The 23,718-nt window shown below is 32.7% G+C and overlaps 2 protein-coding genes across 4 annotated transcripts in view; both read left to right on the top strand.

Annotated features, from left to right (window-relative positions):
* LOC128997805 (homeobox protein abdominal-A homolog) overlaps positions 1 to 8,361 on the top strand; it is a 59,556-nt gene extending 51,195 nt beyond the window's left edge. For 2 of the 3 annotated variants that reach the window (XM_054423525.1, XM_054423524.1), the window contains exon 4: positions 4,408 to 8,361. In XM_054423525.1, coding sequence (XP_054279500.1) covers positions 4,408 to 4,817 — 410 coding nt within the window. In that variant the 3' untranslated portion in view covers positions 4,818 to 8,361. Of the gene's footprint in view, positions 1 to 4,392 lie in introns of all 3 variants that reach the window. The other variant, XM_054423523.1, reaches the window with a different exon arrangement.
* The window catches only part of LOC128999033 (uncharacterized), a 499,696-nt gene that overhangs the window by 369,089 nt on the left and 106,889 nt on the right, over positions 1 to 23,718 (top strand). The gene's annotated exons all lie outside the window — the stretch shown is intronic.

Raw genomic sequence — 23,718 nt, 5'->3', positions numbered from 1 at the left:
CAGCACAGAAAACTATTTTACTTTTGGATAAGTCTAAATATATTAAACCCCAATCGCAGCACACCTGTGCACTTAACAACGTTTAAATTATCCACTATTAAATATGTAAACATAAAAAGCAAAAACCTTTATCAAAGTATTATAAAATGAAAAGGGATGGCAATGCCTTAGTATTTTTTTATATTTTGTTCTATACCCACACATTCTTACAAAAAATATTAAGTGAATAATAATCGTGCGTGCTATCTCAGGTATTCAAATACCTCCAAATTTGTCATTAGCCCACCACATTACTGCCATTAAAAGAAGGAACTCCAATAATACTAATGCGAAAATTAAATCCACCCAAGCTGTGCAACGGAACCAGAATGACGATTTTAAAAATGACACCAAACTTGATCGAAGCAACAATCATCAGTGGTAAGTTTAAAGGAGAAATAGTCTTAATCCCAAGAATACCGATGATTTCAACCGAATTACCCTTTGAATTCAAGCGACTACAATTTCTTTTGCGTCTTACTTTCGCAATCACCAGGCACAAGGGCAATCCCTGACTATCGCCGTTTTAAATTAAGGAAATGCGTGCTTTTCACACGGGCAGCTGCATGTTGCGTGCTCACGTGGTGGTAGGTACGGCTAAACACTATATATTTATACACATAATGAAAAACGAAAAACATTGTTTATCCACTGGCAATTAAGTAAAATAAATATTCTATTTTTGCTTTTGGCATCTTTTTTTATTATTTATCGTAAAGAACAAATAACCATTTAAAATAACCGTTGTTAGCGCAGCAACGCGCGCCGGGTACCTGCTAGTAATTTTATAAACGCAGTTTTTAGTATCCACACAAATAACATCTCTGTAGATGTCATTAAACCAAATCAAAGTATATTTCTTATTTCCATATAATATTATAGTGCCAAACACTTAAAAATTCTAATTGGATGTTTTGCTGACAATTATTTCGCCTGGTCTCAGTTCAAGGTCCACGCTTATTAGAGTTAAGCCTCCATTGCCGTCCTCATATCCTTGCCGATCTCACGTAACCCGATACCTTTTACCAGGGAAAGTTCAAGTCACATAGAAACGCTGTGAGTAAATCTGTGAGGGGCGGCGAGGGGACATTGTAAGATACGACCGCTGTCCTAGCTACAAGGTCTGGGGCACGGACCGATACCCCACACTTATACAGCGTCCGGTATATCGTTACACAAAAGATCGGCACGACAATGTTGCCCGCTCGCTGTATCGCGGGATAGTTTATTTCAGTGGGCGCGCCTGGGCGGAACATCGTCATGAAAGTCGCCAAGGATCACCACAACACTTGCCGATCACGAGACAGGACTGGCTATGAATTCAGATGTAGATAAGAAATAGAAACTTTAGATTGTAGCCTTAAAACTAACGATATCGATGAACGGTGTTGTAAACAAAGTCCAATACGCTAACTGTTGTGGTAGCAACACGATTCTGTAATACAATTCAAATGAAAACGACTTTGACTCTCCGTTTAACCACACAAGCAAAATTAGAATACAATCTTTGTTGCCTTTTACGATCGGCAGTGTCAAGCTTGTTCATTATATTCCATGTAAATTTTCCCTAGAACCAAAAACAATGACAATCATACACTTTATGAAAACATGTATCATTTATGTTGTTGTCTTTAACAAAATCTTCTTCCACACATTGAAATCGAGACATGTACCAGTATCCGTCACAACAAAAACACCTTTACATTGAATTGTACAAGATACCTTGAAAAGCTGCCATAAGTCGAACAACTGAGAGAATATCCATTTTAATTAGAGTTATACTAAAGTCTAATTGAAAATTGTAGCTTTGTTACCATGGGAAGAATTTAGATCTTACTAGAATTAGATCATTAACTTAAATGGTTTAGCAGAATCTAAACATTTATGGTCAATTGATTTACAAAATATGCTAAAGAAGTTAACAATACTTGCAATGGTAGATAGACGCAATAGTAGAGTAGGCCAAGTTCGTTAAAAGAATTTAAGTTATAAAACACCACCTCAAGTGCAAGGCAGAGGACTAACACAAGGAGAAATTGAGATATTGTAGAAATCGCATAGCAATTCTACATGGAAAATAAAGTTGCATTGGTCGCACTCGCATTTCGTACACAAAAGGTGTTGTAAATGTATGTAACAAATCGATTAGAGCGTTTCAAAATCTGACAAGGTACACCATTACGTGCCTAAAAAGTCTAAACCTCCATCCCACAGAATAAATGTGCTAACATCGTAGCTTAAACTCCAATTTGAGATTAGTCTAAACAAAATATAGATATCTCCATCCCTAAACCACTTTCACTTCATTACAAACTATAATTTACAACGGTTTTGTTAATGGGGGCTATCAACTCACGTTAATTGCTCGGAAGTGTTAATTTAGTGTTAATGCTTTCGCCAAGTTACGGCCTTCTGATTAGGAAGGACTGGTTCGATTTACATCTCCAGTAGCCCATAAAATCGCACATCCGCCTCGCATAATCAGTTTATAATGACTACTAGTGCAACGTATGTTGACCTCAGTATGGTCATATTTGTAATGTTACAAAACGATTTAACCTAAAGTTTTCCTAAATAAAAAACGGAACACAATATATATTTCGAAACTTCGGGGCTTTAAATGTCAACCTTAATACAACTACTTCAATGTTTTTAAATCGTTGCTTTACAAAAGCTAAACAATGCTTTGTTAGCTTCTAAATTATGTCACAACATACTATAAGTGCATAATAGTATAACCTTTCTTCATAATATGAAATGACTACGTTCAAAATATCAACCATATAAATCTATTTAGGATGAATATTCTTGTGTACAAGATTGAATTGTAGATTGAGTTGTACATATTTAATTTATCTCACTGGAACAATTATAAGGATATTTATTTTTCAAATATTGATTTTTACTAAATAGTGTAAAGCAACTTCACTACGCTCACCGTACCATTTTTTTTTCAACTAATTGATTCTAAATAAGTCCATAAAAATACAGAAATATTAATTTCAAATCCGTATTGACATTAGCAAAAAATCGAAAATCAATAAGGCATGATATGCCAACAAGTTAAGTAAGTATAATAAATTGCAAACGGGTCATTACCTAAGCCTATAAGAATTACGGTGATCATAAAACTCCAAACAGGTTATAGTAACAAAACTGAAATCATTATGGACGATATACTGTATGTGAATATGAATAAGTTTTAAAATTTCCCCATGATAAACCTTTTTTAAGAACATTTCTAATCGTCTCTCGGTTAACGTGTCTTTCGTTACTGTGTTTATGATAATGTTTTTTTCGTTAAATGTCATGTTTTTTTAATTGTACATAGCACCTAGTCTGTAATATGGACCTTAACTTTTGCAAATTATTTTTACTGTACACATTGTTTTTTTAATTAAACCAGGGATTCCATTTTAACGATACATTTACAGTCTTTTTACATCCTTCTTCTGAAGGGAAGAAGCCGAGAAACTGAGTTTTTTAACTACCCTCTCTACGTTAAAGCTAGTTTCTCTTTCGATAGAAGATCGTCCTTGGAGAAATTTCGCCACCCTTTCTTTAACCCTTTGTGAGGTTTTTTAGCCATAAAAAGAGAAATCGGCAAGGTGGTGCGCGGGAATCCCTTTATTCACCGGGACCAGAACGACGCGGTGACCGGCGAAATCGTCGATGCTTTCAGCCAAACATCTGTCCAGGCCCGGTCAAAACTCTCTAGTCTTCTGTGTGTTATTGCCATGAAACACAGTAATATTACACTCGAAGATCTAATCTGTTTAAGGACGTTTTGAGAACTGTAAATAGGTGTTACAACTCCGTGCTATAGGAATTGATTAAGATTTAAGATATGTAAAAGAAAACATGTGTAATAGCTCCCTTTGAGTCATGAATTTGAGTATAAAGTGGATAATAGTTTCATTTTATAGTAGGCCTATACAATTTTGTTGAAACTCAATGAACATTTTTTTATATATTTTTTCATCATTCAAGTCAACGAAATGTAACATATTTTTAGAAATTTGTTGCTATAAAAATGTGTTGTCAATGATATTCAATGATAACTAGTTCGTTAAAACTGACTTGCATGGACATTTTGCATGGTCTGTGGAATTAGTAATGTTATCATGTCTAGTAACTACTTTCTTGATTATTTGTGCACCATGATTATTATGTTTGGTTGCATGCAATTTAGAATACTAATTATAGGGCTTGGTATATCACCAATTTGGTGTGTATACATTTATCCAATGATGCAATGATTTAATGATGTGTTTTAATAACAGCAATGTGATTTAGTACATAAGATAGATGTAAGACCCCACTTGTTTACGGAAAAGTATTAATCACTAACAGGCCTGTTGGTTTCAGGTCCGAATGGGTGTCCGAGGCGGAGGGGGAGACAGACCTACACTCGCTTCCAGACCCTGGAGCTGGAGAAGGAGTTCCACTTCAACCACTACCTGACGAGGAGACGGAGGATCGAGATCGCCCACGCTCTCTGCTTGACGGAGAGGCAGATCAAGATCTGGTTCCAGAACAGGAGGATGAAGTTGAAGAAAGAGCTGAGAGCGGTGAAGGAGATCAACGAGCAAGCCAGGAGGGAAAGAGAAGAACAGGATAGAATGAAACAGGAGAAGCAAGCGAAAATGGCGGCGGAACAGCAACAACATCACCACCACCAAGGTTCGCTGCACGATCCTCACAAGATGATGTCTGGCCTAGACAAAACTTCAGGGGCGGACCTTCTCAAAGCGGTGGTCACCAAGGTGCAAACGTAAGCCCCACAGACTCTGCGCGAGTGGCGAGTGACGAGTGATGTGATGCTGTTGCGACCGATATTACCAGTATTCTCGGACTCGGATACGTATACGAGGCAATAAAATTGAAATTTGGGATTTCCAGCAGAGCGAGGCTGGTGGTTCACGTCCATGGTTGTTGTACTTAGCCTACATCGGTCGTTCCCGTTTTTGTTAGGCCAGTGTTAGTTTGTCGGACGTTCTGTTTTGTGTTGCTCGTTTGTTGAGTTTTGGATTGTTTCCGGTTAGTTCGGATGGCCGAAGTCACTGTTTTATTTTATGGCGTTTCGCAAAAAGAGAATTACTCCAGTGCCTTCGTTTTGGAAATACGTAATCTATCTAAATTGCCATTTTGGAGGTTCTATTGTTTTCGAGGCCTAACGAAACCATCTATACGTAAAATTAAGTATAAATTCGAAAATACGTACTAGTGGTATATCCGAAAGAGATATTTTTGAAATCTTTTTGACGCTTGCAGTTCTGACCGTAAAATGTATAGCTACATATACTTCTTACTATCTTAAGAGCTATTTTACTTTCGTTTGCTCACCTTTAATGTTATTTGTAATTATATAAAAAACTCTGTTTATTATACGTTTACTGTTCATTTGTACATCACGTATTTTCGAGCGAAATGCTATTTGTAAGTTTTGTTTTGTTTATAGTTATAGTTTAATATTCGGATGTTGCCATAATTTTAGCATTTTGTTCAGTTGTGTTATGGATTTGTTAAAAGTATGATCTTGAGCTTTAATCATATTGACTGTTATTTTAACATTTTTTATGTTTGTTTTTCTTTGATTTTGTTATTTCGAAGAATTTAGTTGCTTTCCATAACCAGGCGTGACAGCGTTTTTATTGTTGGATAATATCTATTGTTTACATTAGGTATTTGTGTAACACACAAAAATGAATTGTTTAATTGAGGCATAGCTGCTGACACAAATACTGTATTGAATATCTATATAGAATGTCATTACATGATTAAATCTGCGATATATTAGCTTCACTAAGTATTACATTTAACATTTATCGAACTTAAGTATATTTAATCTAAAACTATTTAATATTTTTGTATCTGTAAGAATTTTACATAATACCACTCCAACTGATCCAACAGTCGAAATCCTTTGTTTTAACGATTTCCTGAGTTCCTCCACGGCTAAAAAGCACATTTAAGCAATATTTCTAAAAGTTGCCGGTTTCGCCACCCTCCCTCCCCACCTGAATCAATACTCGAATAACAATGATGTGCCAAGCCAAGCCCAGCGTTGCCACGTCTCCGTGATTTTCGCTCTCGCAAATTCCAAAATATGTTTGAACCGTAGTCAGTAATTAATCGAAGCTAGTGAAATCGTTTTGGAATAGAAGACCTTAACAATGTAATCCTATACGTAAAGGTGGCAGGGTCGAGCGAGTGTGTGTGAGTATTTTTATGTTTCAGCGAGTTACTTACTGTGTGTTTGAATTGAGAGTTTTGACTGTGTGAGAGCGTGTGTATGTGTAAATTAGCGTATTTGTACATTATGCGACATGTGTTTTCAGTGTTAGATAATTATTATTTCTTCTACTAATCTATGTACGACTGTATCCACTATTTGTAAGTTTTGTTCCTTGTCAGTACTTTTCAACCCGATCCGTCACTAAATGCTCCTCATTTTGTTCCTATCGAGTAAGCATATGCAGTTGCCTCGTTTGTATATTAACTTTCACGGATACAAACCATTATGTGTAGAAAATATTGTGTAATTTGCGGTTACACATCATTCTAAATCATTCTTATTAACAACTAAAACAATAGTTAGTATGCAATATTTAAGAGTGAATCAACAAAAATTGTCTAATAGACCTTGCCGGTGGTCGTAGCTAACCTGATAAATATTTTAATCGGGATTTCTTTTGATAAAAAAACAAGCAAGTTGAGAGAAGAATTCGGGTAACATTTTGGTTGGTCTAAGATCTAAGACTTTCATTTAAGGAAATTGTTTATTTAAAAGGACCTTCAGAACTTAACAATACTCTTACCTGTCAGAACATTTAAACCAGCAGAATTCAGTTAAAATCCGTGAAGGTTTTGGGTGACAACAATATTGGATACAAGTTATTGATGTACTATATTTTAAATTTGTAGTGCTCAATGAGTATATTTTTATAAAATCAATAATATTCCGTAGCAGACTTCTCAGCTCCGAATTATAATTATATAGTTATTTATAGTAATATGTCTATTGTGCTGTAAATTGCTGAGTTAAACGTGTTTTATATAGTCGTTGTTTGCTTGGAAATAATGGCTGAATATTCAGATATTTATAACATTCAAAACATTTCCACCTAATTCGGTCTTAGTTTTTGAGGAGTAATTTCAATTATAAACTTTTATAGTGGATAAGCAATTTAGGGTAACAAATTATCCTGTATAAATGAACAATATTTTAAACTCAAAAGTAACATTGTAAGAACGGGAATTTCATGTATGAAAGTAGTGATGAATAATTAATTAACCTGATAGGAGCCTATGTTAAAGATTTTGTTGCAATATAAATTAAGAGAACATTTTCTCGAAATTCATATTGTACAATCTTGATGAAAAAGAACATCGCCAATCGATCACCTTTCTGTTTAACATAAGGTGAAGGCACCATCCAAGGAAACAATAAAAACTATATTCTTGAACTAACACGTATTTTTTTATTCAACGTGTTACAAAATTATAAAAAAAAATTGGAAAAATATATTGTACTTATATATGTTCTTATAAGTAACATTTTTTTTACCACTGTATTAAAATTTGACTCAAATGTGTTTTTACATTAAAAACATGTTTTACAGTCAACACCTTATGTAATTTACGATCGTGGTAGTTTCAATCAACTAACCAGTGTCAATCGCAGTTGAAGCAGGTAATGCAGAGTTTAAGTCAAGCATCTTTTCGTCTTATTTATTATATTTCCTCTGTGGCTTTAAGACTAAAAATGTACATACAGTTTAAGAGACAACTGCATTTTGCAAAACATATACAATATGAAATGATTGTGATTGAGTTAGGTAAGAAGAATATGTAATGTAATGTAATGTATAACTTGACTTAATGTACGTTTTTGTCGTGTATGTCGCCCATAGGTAGGCCGTATCTAGTATCGATTAGATAATGTGCGCTCTAGCTTTAACGTTAATCTATTACATGGCAGCTTTTGTAAAATATTGCGTTTTTATTTTGATAGATATGTTTTTATATTACTGACAATGTTGATTTATTTATATATCGTGTCGGTTGACTGTGAGATCTGTTTTTGTTAGTGAGTTTATTTAGACGAATCTATATTCATTTTGTTTGATGCCGTGGGCACAGTGCTATATGACGATTGTTTAAGAATTTTATTATCACTCCCTTATGTCAGTATTTGTCCATAGTTTCTGTATTGTTTGTTTCTTGTGCTATGTATTATTACATCTAGTATCCATTTTTTAGATAAACTGTAGACACATTTCACTGTGTACATACGTTTAGTAAAATGTAAAAAAACTACTGAACTGGTTTCATTTATGTACCTTTGGTGTTATGTTTTAAAATTATGGTTTCCCATAACTATCCAGTGAATATGGGAGTGAATCGTTATTTATATGTGATCCGAACAAAGAAAACCTTTTCAATAATAGAGTTATTGAAATCCAATCATCGGCTGCCTTGTTGTTGATAATCAATCTTGTGTGAATATTGTTCTACTCTGTAGTATAATATATTTTAAATAGCTTTGTTTGATTCATTACTAGAATATCTATACTGTCATGATTGCCATATAGTAATGTATTTTTACCAAGTATTTAAAAACAGCCAAAACAATGATGTCTTTACATCTTTCCTAGCTTGATACTAATAATCGGTAAAATACCAATATGACATATTTCAAATTTTTAAATTGTAACTTAAATGTGAAGTTGTGTGTTCAGTGTTTATTACACTTAGGAATTCTAATGTTTTGAATAATTATTTTATAATTTCAAATTGTTATTTAAATGATTATCACGTATTGTAAAATGTCCGCATTATTCCGCCAAATAACATTGCCAAAAATGTACTTGAAACAAGGAATTTCCTACAACATTCATTGCGACGCATGTAATACGTTTGAGGTATATTTTGAACGTTATATGGGCTAAGAATATTCACAAGATTTATTACGGATACATCTTAAAAGTACTTTTTTTTCTTGTCCTACCTCAAACTAAAAAACATATGAACCTTTACTACAAAATAACAAATAAACACTTCCTTGCCAGCAAACCTACAGACTAAGAGAAAAGTTTAGTTTCATTATTGAAATTACATCATGACTAGTTTGGAATTTTAATGTTTACTTTAATTTTAATATTAGGATCGTACATGGAACGAAATATTTTCCAAATTTGTATAAAGTAACGTTGATAAACAAGCAATCTTAATGATTTTTCTTCTTGCGTGTGAAAAAAGGTACTGCTTCTAGTTTTTTTTTTTTTACATATGTTGGCTACTATTTGATGGAGAATAATAGAGCAGTTATACAGAACAATTTAGTATTATACAATTATCTCCTACGTCTAGATAGGTATTCTGCATTTTTCCTTATAGAGGAAAATAGTTATATAAGATCACTCCTCTGTGTAGATGTAATGTCCATAGAACTTAAATAATCTTTCATTATGCAGTATGATTTTGAAATGTAACCAGAACTGCAAGTTTTCTGTTTGTTTAGTAATTCAATGTTATGTTTGTTTTTAATGTTCACACCCAAATCCGTGATGCTAACGGTAACTACTAGGCCAGCTAGCAACCATACCGATCATATGACTTTTGAGGCAACGCTATTGACTCCTATTTATACATTACAAGAATATATTAAGTATCAGCGAACTAAATCATAAACATGCCTGTAAAAGAAATTTCAAAAATACAACTGTAAATTCTCTCAGTATGCAGGTTTACCAAAACTGGGGTTTTTATGTTTCACGTATATTTTGAAACTCGTCAATGTCATATTTACATGTTACAAGTTAAATTTTGGACGTCGCATTTTAGTTTCACACATTTTCTATAAGTTACATTCAATGACAAGTTGACTTTTTTGTTTGCAAAAAATTAACATCAAAGTCACAAGATATTTTAATTTTAAAATCTATTAAGTACTGTATATTATGAGTCATTAAAAGTTCAAAAAAAAACCCCAATAACATTTTCTTAGTTACTACAACACGAAACATAATCACCAGCCACTCTTCTTTATATTACGATTAATAAAAAAACTGACCAAAATGTTATAAAAACTTATTTTTTCACCAATCGTGATGGTAAATGTCCGCAACAATCTCAAATAATATAAACTCACTGACATGAAGAATTACCTCTTAAAAATACTCTTACTCGCATTACGTAATGGAACCTTTTATAATTATCATACAGATATGAATTGAGTGCAAATTAATCACAGTTTAACGTATTAGTGAACTTATCTTAAAAACAACCCGTTTTTACGGTTTTTGTGGCTTATTTCAAGAGACCACAGTTTAATCAGTTTAATTTGTTTAGATTTCAGTCGCAATATTTACTTGGGTAGAAAATTAGAAATATAATTTTGTGCACTTTTAAACTCTAATGTGGAAAGATAGTTGCGTATACAATTGAACGACACGTGATAGTACAATAACATATGTTGTGATTAAATATACATTAGTCTTAAAAGTTTGATAAGTACACAGTTATTTTAATCTGTTTAAAATAAAAATATTATTAATAAGATTAATCATGTACTCGTATGTATCAATACTATTGGTTAGTATTTTGGTTACCAAGGTGAACATGAACCTGAAAAACTGCCATTTTATTTGTTTTTCTTTTTTGAAATTCATAAAGCTATTATGGTTTTATCTATTTAAAATGGGGGAAATTGTTGTCTACGAAAAGTGAACTCATATTTTGGTACTAAACCGCAATAGTCTACACTCTAAAACTATATACAGCCAAACCTATATATATTTTTTTCATTAAAAAACTAGGTTTGAAAATAATTGGTAAACACCACTTTGGCAATGTGCTCAATCCATGCATTCTGTAAAAAATGACAACCAATTCTTAAACTTTCCTAAGGTTTAAAGGTAAAGTAAATATTTTTGAAATTGAAACGAATTGAAAAATAATTATTTGTTTTCTAGACTATGCATTGTGTATAATTGTGTAGGCGAAAATATTTAACAATTTCAAATATAGTTAGGTTATTTTAGTTTGGATTAAATTAGGTAAAGCCAGCCAAAGAAACAAAAGACTAAAATGTCCTACAACGGCGTATTTTATACTTTCTTGCATACTTGACTCATTTAAGGCAATGTATAGATAATCTACAAGTTTTATAGAATACCCGATTGTATACCTTGGCTCTATATATTTATTAAAGGTTGTAAATATATTTGGATAAAAAATGCTACTAGAGTAACATGTTAAGGCCAAAAAGTAATAGGTTATTTTACATATTTCAAAATACTCGGTATTTGCTAAGCGAATTTGCCTTCCCATTCTTTCCAAATGTATATAACAATGATAAATGTGTCATTAAAGCATATGTCGTGGTAAAGAAGCTATGATTAAATATTTATTTTACCAGTAAATTACTGTAAATAGCTATAGTTTCATATATAACCGCAGAAAACAGTAAGCTTAATTAACAAGTTATAAAGTGGCAATGATACGTTTTTCTATTTAAAAACTTAAATACCTCAAGTCGTTACTGTGACTCCCTACCTTTTTAAAAGAGTGAGGCTTGACCTCTAGGCAAACCAGATATAAAAATCGCCCACCTCATTATTGTACTACTTATAATCAAACTTGGTAGCTTCATGGGGGAAAATCCTGCTAGATGAAGTTGTAACTCCTATAGCTACGTTGACGACCGAAGTTCGTAGGCTACCGAAAGGACGCGCTGCCATGCAGGCATGTATGTAGCCATGCCGCTAATGTATGCCGACGCATCGACGTGACAAGACGGCATTTGCAAGTTAATGCCGCGCGCCCACTTTGTCCTATGCAGATAAATTCAACACAATATAAGGCTGCCTCCAGATACAATGTCATCGACTTTTTGTAGAATAAGTAAAAACTGATTGTGTCGTTTAGGAACGGCCAATGTTATTTTACCAGGCTTGTTTGGTTCGGTGTACATACATGGACTAGAAGTAGTTTATGAGCACTGCCCCCATAAGTAATGGTTGTAGACTAGCTACGTGGACATATTTTAGATAAACTTTCTGACCAAAGAGGTAGTTAACACAATACACTTTGGTATATTTATCTGGTTTTAAGGCTAGAATTCTAATAATGATTGTTAATGAAACCTTTTTCAATCCTTGAAATAACACAATTTATTTTACGCCGCACTACACTATTTTGACGAACTTCCCACGCAAGGATTTAGTCCAGAAAACAGTTGTTTGCCGCCATCTTAATCAAATGGGGTTTCATTGCGTACTACTGTACTGTAATGAGTTTTACCGGACACCAATCAGCTGATTATATTGTATTTGGGTGGCAATGAGTGGTTATAAACAAAAACAGACTAGTGATTTTTAGTCCTTAAGTTGGTGGTAATATATAAGGATTTGTACAGATTTAGTAGTATGGTGTAAACTATCGTACTTAAATCTTCCAAAATGTGTGTACCGAACTCGTATGGTAATCCCGTACTTCCACACTCCAACTTTTTTTAACCCCTTTAACTTACCATTATTTCATCCGAAGCTGTTTCTTAAAACTTTATTTTTGAATTGGAAAATGTAATTAAGAAGAAACAAAAAAAAACACTTATTTTAACATTCAAGGATTTTATAAATGTCCAATGCTACACAGCAACTATGTGTTAAACCCACAACCAACTACACCTCGTTAAATTACACTATATGTATTCAGCAGCTGTCAGAGAAATTTTAATTTTACTGACGTCCATGTAGTAAACAATAATCAAATTATTCCTGGGCATACTCAATATTTCAGGTGTAACAAGAAGAGCAATCAGGTCATTCGGATTCAGGACCCTATTGACGATGGTTCCTGAAAACGAGGATGGAGCAGGATATAATTGATCCTGAGGGCGGAGGGTAAAGATTCTCACGGAGGTCCACAACTTCCTCTGGCTGAGGGTCGCCTCCTTGGAATACCAATGGATCCACTATGGAGGCCTACTGATGAGCTCCTGTGTCCTTCGTCCTAATCCTGCTTATTCTCAGTCTTAGTACACATAATTGAGTAATGGCACCGAGCTTTCTGTTGATTATCGTTTTAGACCGATAAAAGTATCTGGATACCCGATGGGCGTAATGCTCGCCTTCAAATGTGAAGTTCGCTGGTTCGATTTCAACCGTTACAGATTCTTGACCACGATTCCAATTGACATTTGATTTGGCTACCAATTAATGATGCTGCTAAGAAAAGGTTGATCCGATATGGTAACAAGGACATAGTCTAATCCCCCCGTTGAAAAAAACGAAAAAAATCCGAAGGTGTAAATAAATTAGTGCGTAATCTAGCTTCCTCATACTTCAGTATATAAGTAAATTCAAATCGAGCTTATATTAATTTCGTAATCTGATGGGAATTTACTATTTATAAACATAATAATAAGGGCTTGTTAGTCAATAATCTTGCAATATCATATACATTGACCGTTAATCATATATTTTAGCCGATAAAAATGTGGCCTAGGTTACCAACGTTAAGGTTAATACCGTTACACAAACCACGTTTCAATAAATCGCTTTTGAACTTAAATAATCTTTAACGAGCTCCTTCCGCACGGGTGAGTAAAAAAACGCACTGACCAATTAACTTGTGAACAAGTGATGAAAAAGTTTACAGCTATACCTAGGCTTGTAGTATAATTTAATTATAAAACTCAATCTTCCAGTTTTTAGTTATATAACTGAAATTACATGTACATCATTGAACATAATCGCACAGTAGGTGTGTGGAAAAAGTAGAAAAGTAAGTGTATGAAAAAATGGCATACTTAATATACTCAATGTAGTATAGAGCAACTGGCTTTATACAAAATATTGTTTTGATACATATGAAGTTACACATGCCTATCTAAATAAGGATCTTCTTAATAATAAATACCAATATATCCTTTTTTAAATCGATATAAAATAGGTGATATTAAATTTAAAAAAAATAAATACACTATATTTAAATCAAACAAATACAAACTAGTGGCACATAAATATCCATTAGGAAACGTCTGAACGATGAATCGTCCGAAACATCGCCTGTTATTTGGTATTTACTTAAACGTTCAAGGATAACGTTTTTAGTCTATTCCAAGTCCTACAAATTAAAACGCTTCATCGACTTATTGACATACTAATTTATGATCTCTTTCTAGCTCCATCTTTGGTTTCAATTCTTAAGGGTAGCTTTAGATTTAATCTAATGTAGTATGCTGCGTTTTGTCTTGTAGTAATACATGTTTTGAAGAAAACCCTATCTTCATATTACACTATCAATACCAACACAACTTTGTAATTAAGTCTGTTTTTATCAAAATATAACCGCAATCTAAACCTATCCCAGTATTTAAAATACTGTAAATGATATTAATTCATATCCATAAAATTTAATCACGATGCTTGATTTGGAAATGTCTAGAGAACCAAGGTAAGGATGCCTATGTAGAAAATTCCCTGAAACTTAATTTGAAGTTTGTTTTTGGTGATCGTATGTTTATGTTATTTAAGGTTTTATTGTGGACATTTTCATCAAAATTGTTAAAGAACACGTTTTCTTGACGTTTCAGAAAAGCATCCATAGGTGAGAAAGTTGTTTAAACATAACTAGGTGTTACCCACGGGCCCCCCGTTTGACTACAAAAGTATTAATATCTTATTCCCTATATGGGAAATTCGATAGTAAAACTATTGATTGAACAAAACAGAATACAGTAAGTAATACAAACAAATAATCATACCTGATTTTAATAAGGTAATAAATTGTAAGAATTACATACAAATAAGTACAGCTGAGGTATTTTTAACATTAGGTACATGGAATGTTCCCTTTAGAAAGGAATTACGACCTTAAAGGGCAATTTATGAAATAATGGATAGTGCGCAAGGTTTCTAGTCATGACGATCATTTTAAGTATGTGGTTTATGGGAGTGTGACTTGTAGTTTTCTCAAAAGTCCGTGGGTACTTTGGGATTTTATACCGACAATATCTAACGATTTTGTTACTCGTTTTTACTACTAGGTCTCTGTGTGGTATTTCCTATATAGTTCTCCAACTTGAACTGAGTTTTTGTACTAACTATATTTAGGCACTTTTCGCCCAAGAACCGTATCCGATTTCAAATCTTGAAACGTCGTCAAATCTATTCTCACTAAACCATGAAGGAGAATGTCAATAATCCTTCGAGTAACAATGTCATCACCATTAATACATAAACATGACGTAACCCTGCGTATCCTTCAGCTAGATGTACGTACAAGGATGCCCGCAACGTAGTAGTTGAAATGTAAGCGCCACTGTGCCTAGTGCATAGTTATGTGCACCACGTTCAAACCGTGCTTGTAATACTGATCTTCTTCGTCTAATTGGCCAACACTGGAATGGCTTGGTACTTGCTAACTATATACGTGTTGATTACTTGGATAATAAGGGAGCTAGTGTTTGATTTTAGTGAAATTCTAAAAAATAATAAGCTATTTCCGATGGTCTCATAATAAGATTTAGACCCGGGACCGATTTTCTGTTTCGTTTTGATGTGCCCACAGCCCAAACACATTATCCGTTTACATACATATATGTAATTCGATGTTAGGTAGCACAATTAATCGAGCAAAATCATCCAATTTTGATTAGATTTGGTACAAACGTGCAAAATGAATTTAGGAATCTAGATGGTCACGGAGATCATTCAAAAGAACTGTAAATTTAAAATTATTATTTTATTCTAATAGACAATAGACAATAATGAGTTGGTGTTCACTTTCGTCAGTTACTTGTAGTTTGCTTGTTTAGGGATATTTTGATCAAATTTTGCAGATTTTTGTATTTTTGCTATGAACATTTTATTCAAAACCCACTTTAATAGCTTCCCCGTAGCAGGTTAAAAATAATTTTATTTGATAAGGACAGCTTTAAAGAAATATTTGAGTGATAACCCATCCAGGTAAATGGAAATTCGCTTATTTTGCTACTTTACTGCTGCGGGAGTATCCTATTAATCAGTTACTACGGTTTTCAAAATAGCCAACCACAAAAGCATGGTTTGGTTACAGTGCATCGTAGGTGGATGTGTATTCAACAACTTGGGTACGACTTGAGACAAATTGGTGAGGTAGAAATTTACATAACAGCATTGTTTCCTTTCATAACAGCATAGTTTTACTCATGAACAACACGGGTTCAATGAGGGGACCAATGAGGTTCAAGGATTGAGAGAGGAGAAGTAAAATTGTAATGATCCCAACCTCAACTAATCAGCTGTTCAGGCCAATTTAATTGTTGAGTGGTGTAATTAGTGTTTGGTACAATGTTTCGTTGCATCACTGTCAGTGGCAATGAGAGGGTATATACTAAAACATTAGTCATTGTTAGTAATTAAAACACTGTCGTAGTTAAAGTAGTGTACGCAACTAGCGTAAATAGTGTTAACGACACTCGTAGAAGTGTTTAGCCACTCGCCGAGGCTCGTACCTTAAATTTTGTACTCGTGTCGTTAACACTATCTTTACTCAATCGTCCCGTAAACTACTATTTATTGTCTCATAGTTGAAATTTATATGTATCAACATCGTGGATTGTTTTCTTTACATCATTTGAGTTATAAAGGTATTAACTGCCTTGGATGTTTTTTTAAATGGAGTTTGTCTGTTGGTATGTAAAATAAAATAAATGAAATAACTGGAATAACCTGGTAAAACGTGTACATAATCATAATTTCACATTTTCGTCACGGTCATGTTCGAGTGCATACGTAACAATGAACATAACCCAATAAATTGTGTTCAAATGTTAATTGTATACGTAATGTATATAGAAAGAAAGAAAATCTAATAATTACTGTACACACAAAATTGGACTCTTTCGTGACAAAATCGTGCTTACAAAGTTAATAATATGAGCTAAAATCTCCGTGCAGGAACTCAAACCGTATCGTAACGAAATAATATGTACATAAGAATATTGTTGTGATTTGGCTCGACTAATATGGGGATGGAAACCTGGTTATAGGAATAGTACGGTTTCATGATTCAATTAAATAGGCTAAGCAGATTGAAATTGTAGGATATTAAAATAACTAGGATTATTTACAGTTGGCTACGATAATCAGTACGATAATTATATAATTCAGACGTATACGATGGATCGTTAAATTTACTAGCAAAAGTCACATCAAGCTTCATAGATAAATCATCCAGAGACCTGTAAATCATTGTGTGCAATGTACAATGTTTGGATACGCCATCATTGTAACATGACGCGGTTCAATTAACATTAACCTAAATTATATTCTGTAATGCAATAAATATTTTGTGGTCATAATACTACTGATGGTTGAAAGGTATTCTGTAAACTCAAATTATTTTACCAATTACACGAGTCATTTGACATATTGAGGCAGGACTTTTGCGAATAGTTAAAAATATTAATGTGGTAAACCCCAGTAACACATAGTTTACAAAGAATCATTTAGGTAAAGTAATTAAGGTTATTAAATAACAGTAATAATAAAGTCTTCACAAAAACACTAACATTTGTGTTTTAGTTGTTAACATTCATACTTAAGTAATAATTCATAAAACAAACCCAAGTTATTGCGTGATTAACAACCAATTTTTCAACGCATACATTGCGTTTATCACGCGCTCAAAAAGTCCAAACAAAGCTATCCTGATATCTATGTACCGAACACTCGTAATGTTATCAAATTTCGTTTGAACAAGAAAACAAAAGTGGAGTACTCGGGGAAATGGGCCATTGTGATAATGAAATGGTAAACATGGCAGCAGGCAGCAGGCAGCAGGCAGCAGCGGGCATCAGGTAGTCACGCAGCTACAGTTCTGGGTAGCGTGCTGAGCGGCGGTTTGGTCCAACCTGCCTGACTACAGCGAATTAAACATACTGATTGTCAAAAATTACTCTTGTAAATATGTTGGGCAAGTCGTCGCTACTAGATAGACATCTGTCAACAGATTTATGTAGCATTACTTTTTCATAAATGTTGAATGAAATCTGTACACGTTCTTTCCAAACTATGTTAGGTGGGCAATTTTACTATAGTCAGAACACAAATTTAATCGACAAAAATTATGATGCTCGCCAACTAAGCAGTAGGTTGTCGTTCAAATGATTCGATCTTTATATAGGTCAGGTTTATATTGGTCCAAGACTGTAGCTTTTTAAATGGCTTTTGGAATTTGCTGACCCTAGTGACAAAGTTATCATCTAATTCTTTCAACACTCATCATTCGGTAATTCATTCATTTTTTATCATTCGATATTATTTAAATTGCACCTTAAAAATATGCTATGTTGTGTTGGTCCGCACAGGTATAATCTAATACATTTATTACCATCTGGATTGGATGCTGTTTAATTCCTAATATGAACAGATGTGGCTTCAGTAGTTTTGTAGTACGTGCTTGATCGTTTAATTAGGTCATTTACAAGTTTTAGTTAGGATTTTTTTGTCAATTTTTTTGGTTGTCAATATTAGTTGGTGTTGTTACCTTTATTATAAATATGGTGGTAGAGCTATTTCAGCCTACTTAGTATTATGGTGATTCATGTCAAATTCAAATAACTCAAATATATTTGTTATAGAAATTACAAAAGCTTGGCCTCACCAAGTTAAAAAAAAAAAACTTGTCGGCGAGGTCCAATTGATGCCTAAAGCTAACAAACAAATGTTTCCATTTTTCCCTTTTTTTAGTACTAAGATACCTAAATATACTATTTCTAAGGCGATTCATAGCAGGCACTTTAACTTGAAACAAAATAATTGGCAGCACACTAAAAAAACAAAATGTAATGACATAAGTAATTGCTTTATAATCTACGTAATACTCTTTGGATTGTTTATATATTTGGTCGTCTTTGTTTTTCATAAAAATATGGTTTGATGAATTAACTTTTTCGCCACTTGCAGTGAACTATATCGTTTGGTATACAAAACATATGTTTTGCCGTTAATTTCGATATTAATTTTGTAGTGGAAATAAAGTAATGTACAAGTATAATTGAACTGATTTATGTCTGAAACAGACATTATTAGAGCTTTTTGGTCAGCAAATCGCAAATATTTAGTTTAAAGTTATCAGCTTTACCTCAAAACTTTTAAGGATATGTATACAACGATGTCATTAGTGAGAATCGTTTCGAACTATTTATTATATCCACTGAACGTTCTTTACTTAATTATTAATGAAAGGGGAATGGAATATAGTTACTGTTTATGGTGTGTATTATTTTTGTCTTATCTTATAACAAATAAATATAGCATAATCATAGCTATGTTTGATACTTTAAAAAAACCTGTTTATCGTAAAACAGTAGGTACATATGAAGTTTGACTTTCTTGTTATGTTAGGTGTTAGAACAACTGTCATAGTTCACAACATTAAACTAGTTCAGTATAAAATATAATAGATGTAAACAATATCAATTTCATACGCGAATTATTGGCTCGTTCAAATTATTATTTGATTATATAAAACTTTTGGAATTGACTCGGTGTACAAACATTTAAATAAAATAAAATTATAGCTATATAGAAACGCTATATTAAATTCATTAAGTGACACGAATGAAGTTGTTTAGAGCTAAACATTTTCAAATCTAAGACAACGTAAGGGATCTGAGATGGCGAGAACGACCTAAGAAACAGCTATGTGTTGGTTGATCAATAGACGATGGGAGGGGGGAGGTTTCACTTTCAAAATGTACCATAAACAGAAAATCGACACACGTCCTGGAAGAATATGAGCGTGTTTATATTATCGTAGTTTACAGTTCAGCTGCATACTGGATAATTTGGCAATATCATCATTTAAGACGCTACTGTAAAAAAGTCAAATCATACAATAAGTACAATGATTTTAAGCTAAACGTTTTTAATTCAAAGTTATGATCAAAGACGACTAAGATGAAGACTTACTTATGTATCTCCTTAAAGCCTTTGTATTTAAACAAGTCAATTTAGTTTTCATTTAGTGATACAGTGAGTATTCATGTGGTTAATGATAATTACTACGAATAGTTGTTAAATAGATGAAAAGAAGGTTTCATTCATCCGAAAACTACCTGCTTTTTCGAAAAAAAAAACAGGAATTTAAAAATTGTTTGGTTCTTCTTCATATAGGCCGATACCGTTTGTTGTGTTTATGCTATAGCATCAAGCTCATACATGTGATTGGGTCAGGATGTATAGTAAACAGACAGACTGGTGATTTAGTTGGATTTAGTAACTGAACACCTATGAGTTTTTAGATTTATAGAATTTTTGAAGCTGTATTTAAATTGAGAGTACGATCAAATAACATGGATTTATTAACCTTGTGATTACATAATATTAAAAGTATTCTTTAACGTAGAATCATGCAAGAAACTTGCGAATTATTGCTAAAGCTCACAGTGACCAATGGTCAATGATAATGCAAGAAATTGAACAGATTACTCAATTTACAACAGCCAATAGTTGAGTACTTAGATACCTTATGATATCCCGTATAAGTTAATGTTTGTGAACTCAGTTATGAGGGGTAACCGTTAGATTAACTTACAATATTGTGATTATTTTAATATTTTTGAAAATTTTAAGCTAGGTTTATCTTTGAGTGTGCTGATGTCAACTAAATGGTTAAATTGTAAGTTTTACAACGAATTTTTAATCGTTGGTTACTATAGGGACAAACAATAGTTAAAACACAAGTAGAAATAAGTTATTTTCCTATGCTAGTTTTAGGTTGGCGAGATAATAGGAAATACATAGTAAACATAAATATGCACTCATGATCTGGGCAGGAATATGCATTAAAAGTACCTTTTACGAACCCATGAGCAAGTTAATTCAGTTTATGGATGACATCTGTGAGGGAGTATTTATAATCTATGATGTGTATTTTTTATCCATGTTCATAAACCAACTAAACTATAAATGTTATATAGGTGGCTACCACCACAACCTATATCTGTAACATACTCCTAATCACAAAAATTGATTCATAGTTGTATCCAACTAGTATGAATAAACGTTTGTATAAATTTTTTTAAGTGCGCGACAACTTTTACTTGACTTATCTGCTAAGGGACACAATAAAATATGAATTCGAACCGATCATGTTTATAGCCTATGAGAACATCAAAATAAATAGTTATAAAACTTAAAAGCTAAAACGGAAAAAACATAATCATACATTTAGAACAATTCCAGTCCAGTACTTTATTGACCCAATACATTTCACAAAGAAAACGAGCATTGCTGGAGAAATTGGTAACATTATTATTTTTTTACTATAAGTATTCCATATGAAACAGTAGATTGTATTTCAAAAAACCTAACACTTACTTAAATGCAACTAATTATACCGGAATTGTAATCATCTATGCTGTAATAGGCTTTGTTGGTCAAACATATTTCTACTTTGGTCTTGAACAAAAACAATTATATTTCAATAACAATGGTATTTCTTGTAAACGCTTTACTGTAATTTATTCTGTAAATAAAAGAGATGCTTACAATTTACCCTAAGTAGTTTGGTAACAATACAATTAAACTTAAGAATCTGATTTTTTTTTATTATTGGATTTCTGATTTATACTCTTATTATATTATAACTAGCCAAATCGTTTTACAATGATTTGTATGACCTTAATGCTTGTATCCAATAACACGTTAAATTAATAGAATTTAACAACTATAATTACTCGAATAAAAGCAAGTAAAACAAAATTACAAACAAATAATATACAATATGCATGTGCATACATCACAATGCTTATATACCCGACTTAAATATATCACAATGAAAAATGCTGTTACGATCATGATTCGACTTTTTAAAGCATAGTTTTCTTCAAACTAAAATTATATACGTAAACGAATATTTATTAACAATATATATTCGTATAACAATATAAACATATGTAACAATATAAATTTATGGTAAATTTATAAGCATACATTTAGATTTTCCAAGGAAAAAAATATACACATAAACTGTATTTAAATGTATGTTTTTTTGGATACTGTGTACCCACTTTGTATACTTTTTGATATGACATTATCAAACTTGAACATGAATTTTAAAATATGTATTCCTTCTTACTGTATCAACAATATTTGATTACTTAATAACTCATTTATTTGACTGAAGTAACAAACTTTATTACATTCATTTTCTACGAAAAAATAATACATGTCACAACAATAAAATTATCCAAAACCTCATGCCAGCCGTCAGTAAGGAAGTCACGGACTCTGTAATAACATTTATTTAAAATAAATTATTTTAAATTCCATTATTTCAGGACGTCTTATAACATTAGGCGCGTTTACATATGACTACTTATATGTGTATAAAAGCATCAAATATACTTCTATTGCAAAGTAACATGTTATTATATTAAATTTGTAAGGCTTTTCTAAATCTTTTTCTTTTATTAAAAATAAGATGTAAAAATTCCCCCTTTTTGTCCAAATTTTATATATTATATACTTCATTAATCTTCACTGGTCTAGCGATAGCATAAAACTGTTCCACAAACTTTTGCTAAGTGCTATCAACATGTTTATTTTCATGGAAAGGTATTTTCATGGAATAGGAAAGGTATAGTGCTTGTAGTGAATTATCCGACAGACTTAGATGTAATTTAATCTTAATAGATACGAAATAGTATACCATGCTTTTTAGTTGAAGAGTATAATAGTATGGCAAAATATATAGTTTTTGTGGCTCTTCAAACCTTTGACTGACTTTATCTTTTGACGGATTAACTGGATTATTTTAATTAGACAACAGATCAGACAAATTCCAAGTTTTAAGTAAATGAGCTCTTTATGTTTGTGAACTCCATATAAATTCATCCTTTTTGTAAAAGTTTAACCATCCAAAATTCTAATCCTTGGGCAAGAGTTCAATGTATTCAAAAATAAGAGTTCTATAGCCTTTGTTTCGGTAATATTTCATTGTTTAAGAAATTGTTACTCCTTAAAATTAACACCAATAGTTCATCTTCATTGCCAACACACTCGTAATATGCAATGCAAAGCCTTTTAGAACAAACTTAGAGTCCTTGGGCAGCCTACAGTCAGTGGCATTGATATGCCAAACTGCCACAATAAGTATTGACGAGACAATGGTACAATCAGAGCAATACTATTGGGAGGGTTTACGGTATTTAAACATGCATGTATTCCAACACCTCGTCTCCAGGCTATCGGCCACATTGCAGTATGCAAGATGGTATCTCTTGCAAGTTACTGCGCTTGCACAGGATGTGAAGGCTTTCGCCCAACCCACTGAGCAACTGAGCAACTAAGCAACTCGCCAAGTGAGCATTAACGAGCACCGTTCAGTACACACTGATATTCTGTTTATGTATTTGGTTTCCAGTTTCAGAGTATACGTTGTTGAATGTTAATCTTAGTATTGAAAGTTTGATAGAGCTTTGAGGATTTGGAAAAATCGATACCGTAACCAAAAATGTTCTTCCTTCTTATTAACTGTGTACGATATTTTTTTTTCTTGTAAACTACAGTCTAGCTAGGATAAGTCTTATCTAATTTCTTCAAGCTTGGCCTAAGTGTTGCGGAATTATCACTCGGATAAAATCCAGTAGTGATTCGCGGGATTTGAAACCCAGGA

Source organism: Macrosteles quadrilineatus, unplaced genomic scaffold, assembly GCF_028750875.1.
Source record: "Macrosteles quadrilineatus isolate MER2022 unplaced genomic scaffold, UCM_ALF_1.0 Scaffold_7__1_contigs__length_78375512, whole genome shotgun sequence".
NCBI lineage: Eukaryota > Metazoa > Arthropoda > Insecta > Hemiptera > Cicadellidae > Macrosteles > Macrosteles quadrilineatus.
Note: the sequence above shows the minus strand (reverse complement) of the source record. Positions and strands in the feature narration are given on the sequence as shown.